This window comes from Leptonychotes weddellii, chromosome 1 (genome assembly GCF_054177405.1).
Source record: "Leptonychotes weddellii isolate Sample4059 chromosome 1, ASM5417740v2, whole genome shotgun sequence".
Lineage (NCBI taxonomy): Eukaryota > Metazoa > Chordata > Mammalia > Carnivora > Phocidae > Leptonychotes > Leptonychotes weddellii.
Window position 1 is genome coordinate 88,781,349 of NC_138369.1, and position 9,210 is coordinate 88,790,558.

The window sequence follows — 9,210 nt, forward strand, 5'->3', positions numbered from 1 at the left end:
CGGCGGCTGCAGGCGGGGGGAGTGCGGGCACACCAATGGGCGCCCGCGTCAGCAGCACGTGACACCTCCCCCTGCTCCCATTCATCAAGGGGGGGACGGTGTCGTCCTTTCAATTCATTTATCTGCAGGAATGATTGCTGCTATCAGTCTCGCGCTCACCGCCCGGCTGAGGAGGTGAAAGTTTCTCCCCAGGAAGATAAACCGCAAAAGACAATATTGTGCATGATTTGCGCCTTTTCTTTGGCTTTTTCTTTCTTTCTTTTTTCTCCCCCACCTTTTTTTTTTTTTTTTCGCAAAAAGCAGAGGGGGAAAAAGGAGAGTGAAGGAGCGAGAAGGCGAGCCTGAGAGAAAGGAGAGAGAGAGAAAAGAAAGGGCGAGGGGCTAGTGGAGAAATAAGGAGGGGCATACGGCGCGAGGCGGAGAAAGGGCGAGTAGTCGTGGCTTCGGCGCTCACATTCCTCTATGCTACAAATCCGGGAGGAAGTTTTTTTTGGGGGGGCTGAGATGCTCCATGCCTTTCCCTGGGCAGCCTTGACGCAGGGTCCTCTCGGCAGAGACTGAGCGGCGAGAAAGTGCGAGCCCGGCCGGCGGGGTCTTCTTGGCGGGCGCCGGAGCCCGCCTTGCTTGCGGCCCGGAGCCGTCCGGCTTCCCCGCGCTTGGCCAGGTGGGCGTCCCGGCGCGTTGCGCCGCTGCCTGCAGGCTAGGACTTCGCGAGGTGGGTCGACTCCTCCTCCCTCCTCTTCTTCTTCTTCCTCTTCCTCCGCCTCCCGTTCCTCCTCCTCCTCCTCCTGATTTTCCCTCCTCGGCGGGCGAGGGTGGGGGGGGCGGGGGAGGCCGGGGCTCGCCCCGAGCAGCCACGATGCTCCTGGACGCCGGCCCCCAGTACCCCACGATCGGCGTGACCACCTTTGGCGCGTCCCGCCACCACTCGGCGGGCGACGTGGCCGAGCGCGACGTGGGCCTGGGCATCAACCCGTTCGCCGACGGCATGGGCGCCTTCAAGCTCAACCCCAGCTCTCACGAGCTGGCCTCCGCCGGCCAGACGGCCTTCACGTCGCAGGCGCCCGGCTACGCGGCTGCCGCGGCCCTGGGCCATCACCACCACCCGGGCCACGTCGGCTCCTATTCGAGCGCAGCTTTCAACTCCACGCGGGACTTTCTGTTCCGCAACCGGGGCTTTGGCGACGCGGCAGCGGCAGCCAGCGCTCAGCACAGTCTGTTCGCTGCTTCAGCCGGAGGCTTCGGGGGCCCACACGGTCACACGGACGCCGCGGGCCACCTCCTCTTCCCTGGCCTTCACGAGCAGGCGGCGGGCCACGCGTCGCCCAACGTGGTAAACGGGCAGATGAGGCTTGGCTTCTCCGGGGACATGTACCCGCGGCCAGAACAGTACGGCCAGGTGACCAGCCCGCGTTCGGAGCATTATGCCGCGCCGCAGCTGCACGGTTATGGGCCCATGAACGTGAACATGGCCGCGCATCACGGCGCTGGCGCCTTCTTCCGTTACATGCGCCAACCCATCAAGCAGGAGCTCATCTGCAAGTGGATCGAGCCCGAGCAGCTGGCCAACCCCAAAAAGTCGTGCAACAAAACTTTCAGCACCATGCACGAGCTGGTCACGCACGTCACCGTGGAGCACGTCGGCGGGCCTGAGCAGAGTAACCACATCTGCTTTTGGGAGGAGTGTCCGCGCGAGGGCAAGCCCTTCAAAGCCAAATACAAACTGGTCAACCACATCCGCGTGCACACGGGCGAGAAGCCCTTCCCCTGCCCCTTTCCTGGCTGCGGCAAGGTCTTCGCGCGTTCTGAGAACTTAAAGATCCACAAAAGGACGCACACAGGTACGAAACCGCTGTTCTTGAACCCCCACCCCTCCATCCTGGGCCTGGGACCCGAAATCCAAAAGTCAGTGGCCGGGGCGCACAAACCCGGCCGCGGTTGGGTCTGGGCGTCAGGTTCCAGCAGGCAGGCAGTGGAAGTGTGCGCTGGTGTTTAGTTTGAGGCTTGATATTATGAAGAGGTATAGAGAGGACTGGCCAAGAGGTATCTAGGAATTTAGATTTTTAAATGAGGACTAAAAAAGGCTGGGAGAGCAGAGAGACAAACCCAGCTTTGTGGAGCCCTTGGTGTACGCGAAGCCAGGAGAGGTGGCCGATTCTCCGCGGTGGCGGAGGCGCCAGCAAGTCCAGCTGCAGACAAATCTAAACATTTGCTTCCGGCTAACATCTTTCTCTAGACACCTTAGTGAAGATGTTGTCAAAAGAAGGAGCTAAGGAAATTGGAGGAGATAGGATGGAGGCGCCAAGAAAGAAACAAAAACTGAAAGGGTGGGGGGGAGTATTGAAAGCAGGAAAGTTGGGCCTGAGGAGGCTTTTGAAGGCTTATGCATATTTAAAGAGCCCAGTTTTAGTAGTGACTTGTATTTGAGTAAGCTTAAAGAGTTGGGAGAGTCGACAGAAGGCGGAGAAGTCTTTTTTGTCAATTAGATTTTATGAGAGAGTTTTCAAAACACCGAATACCCTGCGTTAGCCTTTAAAAATGAAGAGACTGGCCAGGAACAGTTAAAAGAAAAGTTCGCGGCGAGCTCAAGCCTGTGGTCTGAGTCAGGCAGGCCATTCCGGGCCCCTAGCGCCAACAAGGCCGGGAATCCTGTCTGCTTCCCTATTCTGGTTTGCCTGGGTGATTTCTGTGAACCGCGTTTGGAACTTGGGGTTTAATGCCAGAGTGAAGGAAGAATTTGCGGCGCCGAGCTCTCGGCCCAGATTACCTTATAAAATGTGAGTGTGTGTAGGGGGTGGGGTGGGGTGGAGGAGGCGACGAGGGGGGTGCGGAGCGTCGGGGAGGGGGTAGGGGGAGGAGAGAAGAGCAACACAGCAGGAGAATCTGCTGGCAGTGTGAAAATTAGAAAGCAAGAACTAGGTAGGAGCCGCCCGAAGTCGTCTGTATAGCCCCGGGCAGAAAAACCAGCAGCCAGACCTGCTGCCAGTCTGGGCTCTAGAAAAACTACCACCACTGATAATAATAATAAAAAAAATTAAATCTGGATCTAATTGGATTAGAAGTTAAAATAGTTCAGATATTTATAATTCCCCTGCAGATATAAGACTTTGTTAAAGACTCGGGTTTTTTTAACTTGGAAGGTACTAACACAGAGCTGTTGCCTTTTTATTTTGTTTTGATTTTTATCATTGTTTAAAATTTTAAAAACAGCCGCAGGATTTGTTGCAATCAGACTTCTCTCTTGCCTTTCGCACCAGGGGAGAAGCCCTTCAAGTGCGAGTTCGAAGGCTGCGACCGACGCTTTGCCAATAGCAGCGACCGCAAGAAGCACATGCACGTGCACACGAGCGACAAGCCCTATCTTTGCAAGATGTGCGACAAGTCCTACACGCACCCCAGCTCACTGCGCAAACACATGAAGGTAATCGCCGCGCTCTCGCTGGCCGCCCTTGAGCCCGGACCCCCTCCGCTCTTCGGCCGGGCTGGGCTGTGAGTGACAGCCGGGTGGTGGAAGGAACTGGCGAAGGCAGAAAGCCAACGGTTCCGCTTTGCTGAGTGCGGCTGGGCAGGGAGGGTGGGAGCTGGAAAGGGAAATGAGGGCACCCTAAGTTTACTGTTTAATAATAAAGTTAAAAGAAGGGAGCACGCGACCGGAATTTGGCCCAGGTAGGGAGCTAGCTAGGGCTGTACCAGCGGGTTGACTGTGCCGAAGCTGCCGCCATTGTAGCTGGCAGCGTTGGCAGGAGTGTGGGGCTCTTGCACACAGGCCTGAGCGTTTGCTTACCTAAATCTGAGCAAGCAAAGTACAACGGCTGCAGGAGGGACCATCGCAGGCTCCTGCCTCAAATCCAGCCTCCCCCTTCCTAGATCTGTTTTTCTTTTGTGGGTCCCGGGGGGCGCTGTCCCTCCCTGGAGCACTGCCTTTGCAGGGCGGAGGCGGGCAGCCAAGCCTAAGTCCGGCGGGTCAGGCCTCCCATGAGTTCAAGGGGATTCAGCGCTGTGTGGGGAGGCGGCACGCGGCCTTCACCCGTCCTAGGCGGCCGCCGCGCGGGCTCTTTATCTCCGTAAAAACGCGACTTTATTCCCGCAGGTCCACGAATCCTCCTCGCAGGGCTCGCAGCCTTCGCCCGCCGCCAGCTCCGGCTACGAGTCCTCCACGCCGCCCACCATCGTGTCTCCCTCCACAGAAAACCCGACCGCCAGCTCCCTGTCGCCCTCCTCCTCTGCAGTCCACCATACAGCCGGCCACAGCGCGCTCTCTTCCAATTTTAATGAATGGTACGTTTAAAATCAGAAACAAAACACCGAACAAAACCGTATTTAAGAGACTGAACACACACGTACACAAAATATTACTGAATGAACCCTGCGAATCAACACAGCCTCCTACCCCCCACCCCCCCGCCCCAGACACCGCAGTCCTATTTTTTTTTTAAACCTGCCAATAGACCCAGGACCGAGTAAGAGAAAGAAAGCCCCAAACCTTTAATTTTTTTCCTTTTTTCTTTCTTTCTTTCTTTCTTTTCTTTCTTTCTTTCCTTTTTTTTTTTTTTGGCAAAGGTTTGGTAGCCATGGGGCGGGAGGGTGGTCGAGGAGAAGGCGGCCGCCTGACCAAGTGCTGCCAACCCCAACCGAGGGCCAGTTTCTCGTCGGAATCGAACAGGCCCTCTGGGCTTCCGTTTTGTTTGTTTGTTTTTGTTTTACTTTGCATTCTTGTAAATACAGAATTATTAGCTTAAAACTGTACTGTTGGATTCTGTAAATAGTTATATCTCGGTTGGAGCGGGCGGGTGGGTTCGTGGCGTTGTGGTCTTTGCATTGGGGGAGGGGGGAGGGGCCGGGAGGGCGGGGGAGAGGGAAGGGAGGGGGGTGGGCGGCCGAAAGCCAACTGTTTGTACTGAATGGGAAGAATGTTCTAGTAAATGTGTACCAAAATGTGAATTACTTTGTACGATTACAGTCTCCACGTCGACCTAACAGAATATTATTGGTATTAATGTGCTTTTTTTTTTTTTTTTTTTTTTTGTATAAAGTGCAAACATTTCTCGTCCCAAAGTCTAAGTACTTTAGTGCAGTAAAATGTTGTTTCATGTCCTGTCAAGAATTCGTATAGTACGAGCCTGGATCTGCGTGTCAAACTGTTCCATTTGTTTATGTAAAGTGATATTAAAGAAGATATAAACTATAACTGTCCGTTGCTTTTGGCAAAAGATAAAACCACATAATGTATATAATTCCTAGTTTCCATATTTATCCGCATGTAAAGGGCCGGTTTATTCATGTTACAGCTATTCAATATTTATGGCTAGAAAAACTCGTATGTACACTTTAGTTTCGAGAACTGTTTGGTAACCTTTCGTACCTTATTAAAAGATTCTTAAATCTCAGTGATTGTGGTAGGAATTTCTTCTTCACCCCCAGCAACCTGCTGCCTCTTCGGCCAGCTTTAGTGGGTCTCTAGAAAAGCTTTCCAGTCTCCCTCGCCTTCCCTTTCTGTCATCGCAGGTCGTATAAACGTGATAAATGAACGCTACCCTGCTGGCTCTCCGAGAGGGTGTAATTAGTATTTATATCAAAATTTATGAAACAAATTTTCGGCCGCTATATAATTTAAATGACCTTTGCAGACGTACAATAACAACCATAAAAATAACAGAAATAGATTGCACAGGCGACATCAATATTAATGTAGGTAAATTGTCAGAAGCTCAGGGGCTCACTCTGCAGTGTTGCAAGTGAACTTGAAGCAGAGGGTTCCGCTGCCCCCCAAATTAAATTCCCCTGGCTGAAACCGAGTTGCAGATTTACAATATCATATTTTAAATTGCTGTCTTCAATTAAATCATTTATGGCCATAACTAATTTTCAGGATGTTGATGCATGGTTTTACAGACCTTCCTTCTTTGTACAAAAGTAAACGCCCATAAAGCGTTTTACTTATATTTCTTCAAACGTGATGCTAATTTAAATTAATTACTTCCTATGATATGTTATTATTCCTATAATTTTGCCACTGTTATTAGTTCTTTCAAAAATACATCTAGGGAAGAGAATTATTTTATGTAATTTGATTATCTTTCTATCTCTTTTATTTATTTCTCATTTACTTAAGAAATTCGTTCCATTGGCTGGCGTTGATACAGTAAATTTGTAAATGAGGAGACAATATAAAAAATCTAAATTACTTGTGCTTAATGACTGTAGCAGAACTCCTTTTCTCTAAATCAGATTGTCTTTCTTGCAGTTTAGTTTGATAGATTTGCAAGCTATGCTGCTCCTTCGAAGTTAGCTGCGCTGGTAGGAACGCGAGCTTCTTTGTCTCTGGTTGTAGCTTGCATGATCGCCCCATTAAGCAGACAACGTAGGGGAGATCACAAATCAGGGCCTTGGCTGTAGCTGCAAGGGTGTGGATGTGTCAGAGCAGGAGGCAGAAACTGACCTCAGTGTGGCCAAGGACGAACCTGGACCTGCTTTTTTAACATACTATGTGTGTTCAGGAAATCATAGGCCATATTGACTCAGAAGAAAAGTAAGAGAGGGAAAACCCTGCAAAAGTATGAGAACCCCTTAAGATATTGACATCTATTTCAAAGAGACATTAATTTTTCAGAGTATATCATTGACCAATTACAAAATCAAAATGTTAAATTCTCTTTAAAAATCCTTTGTTGACATGTCTTCATCTCTTGCCATTTGTATTTGTCACTTTTGGCCAACAAAGTTTTATTGGTAAAGGAGGGGATTTGCTGCAGTTTATGTAACACATAAAAAACTGGAGATGGTGGTGTTTAACTTTTTAAAAAATACTATTGTGATTATAAGAGTAAATATTAACCTTTCATGAAAAGAGCGCCACCTTGCAAGGTTTGGCGAGATTTAAGGAAGTTGAACACCTAAACGAGAAATGCTGCTAGCTCCTAAAATTTGTGAGACCAAAAGCTGTCCCCAATTGTCTTTGGAGGTTTCAGATTGATTAATAGTGTAGTATTTGACATGACACTAGACATTAGGCCCAATAATTAAAAAAAAAAAGAAAGGAATAAAGATAGTTCCATCTCTCTAGGAAAGAAAGATAAATACCTCAATTAATAATCCTTCCCCTTCCCATAGAGATCAGAATGTCTGGGATCCTGACATGAGTATTTATGACAATAATAATCATAATAATAACAACAGTATTTTTCAACTTTGTTAGTACATTTAAGAAGACAGTAAATGAGTGCATTTTTTTCTTTGTCCATTCTTAAAAGCAGTTTACTTCAAATTTGGAAATATAAATGTGTCATTATTTGTTATGTTTCTGGTGATTTTTTAACTTTAATATCATTGTATATAATTAAATATACTATGATCTATGATTTAAGTAGGATATTTTAAATATAAATTTTAGGGGTAAATATTTACTTCAAAACTATTTCACATTTAAAACATTTTTTTATTTTGGCTTTGAAGCCAAATAATTTTTTAAAAAACCATTTGAGGAATACTGTGTGTGTTTGTGAATAATCTCACTCACAGGAAAGGAATTTTTACAGTAGAAGCCAGTATTTATGCCAATGCCCCTTATGCATTCTCTTCTCCAACACCCACCACAAAGAAAAAGTCATTAATGATGTAGGTCGCTTAAAATAATGCTTCAAACTTAAATGTAGTCTATTATTTTGCTGGTACCTTGAATGTCTGCTTCTTGAGATGTATTCTTCATACTTTTCTTCATGGGCTATTAGGTTTTGAAATACATGAATGTGAACAGCGAGATATATTGTTAGACCCTATTTAGCAGGAGCTGAATATGCTGCAAATGGCTGGTTTCTGTGTGTAGCTGTGGATTTTGGTTTAGGCAGACAGCCATCCTGATTTATATTTCCACTGCATTATATTCTGGATACTATCAAGTGATTAGAACAACTGACAAGTTATTAAAAAGTTATATTGTATCAACAAAAAATGCCTAAGTACAAGCAATCATATTTGAGAAATGAAGAGAAATGAGTTGTGATATGTGTGTGTGTACATTTACAGAGTAAGCATATAAATATACAAGCACCATTTATATGGGGGTTAAGTAATTTTCAAACATTTCAGATCCTTTGTTTTCTTCTTCAAAAGCTACCCCCAACTGCTTTAAGCATTTGCAGCTGATGATTTTGATTTTTTAAAGTCAAGCATTCAGGTTAACCTTTAAGAAGCAAACCACCTCCAAAAGAAAGATGTAACCTTTCAATTGGCCCATATGCTTATCATTTTTTTTTTTTTTTTTTTTTTTGCTTTAGCTGACAATGAAAATAGCACTAACCTTCTTTGGTGATGGGCCTGGCATTTAGATGTTTTTATTTGTTGATTGTGAAGTTTTCTCAGAACTTTTAAAGGACTGGCAACAGAACTACACTCCCCAGCTCTGAAACCTTCCAGACATCCCCTTTTTGAGGCCAAGATACAGTAAGTGTGTTGGACCCCTTGTGAATCAGTGCTGGTGTAGTTAGTACCTGAACATACTTCTTTCCAGGAGGCGGCTTGGAGAAGGTCCTGGTCCTTAAAGAGCAGCATTAGTTTAAGATGGGTTGGGGAGTAACTGTATATGGTCTGGCAAACTCCAAAGGAAGACACTGAGCTTGTGCTTTTGATACTTGTGAACTATATATGAAACCATCAGATTTCAGACATTCCCAATTCACATTTCTTTTTTTTTTTTTAACATGAAATACTAATTACGAATTTATTTCCTCCTTTCTAGGTACAGAGTTCTCGCCTCCTTTTAGTATCAGTGTAGTTCTTAGAACTGTGTGTTCATATTAGGAAAAAAAAAGTGTTTTCATGAAGATGGTCACAGTTGATATCACTCTCTGGTTTTAGAATTCTTGAAAATAGAGTGGCAATGAAAAGATGTATCCCATCTATGCCAGTTAACCACTAAAGGTTCACATTACCCATGATACTCCCAGCTATTTACAACCTCAGTCACCATCAGTAATATGTACTCATTCAAACTGGTTACATATAGAAAGTAATGCTTTATAAGGGTAACTATACAGCAATCTTTTTTTTTTTTTTTTCAAGTGACAGTCACTGGTTTGGGGGAAGAAATAAGAAACAAGTTAATAACTTCCTATGACATGTCACATTTGAGTCTTTTCTTAAAAGTTTTTGCAAATATAACGGTATAATATATACAGAGAATGGGTAATATTCTCCATTAACCTTTGCAAGACT

At 46.3% G+C, this 9,210-nt stretch overlaps 1 protein-coding gene across 1 annotated transcript; it reads left to right on the plus strand.

Moving 5' to 3' along the window:
• Window positions 1-143: 143 nt before the first annotated feature.
• Window positions 144-4,782, plus strand: ZIC1 (Zic family zinc finger 1). Its single transcript, XM_006728275.3, has 3 exons — window positions 144-1,841; window positions 3,258-3,421; window positions 4,091-4,782. Exons 1-3 carry the CDS (start codon window positions 860-862, stop codon window positions 4,286-4,288), a joined length of 1,344 nt encoding a protein of 447 aa, XP_006728338.1. The 5' UTR covers window positions 144-859; the 3' UTR covers window positions 4,289-4,782.
• Window positions 4,783-9,210: the final 4,428 nt, after the last annotated feature.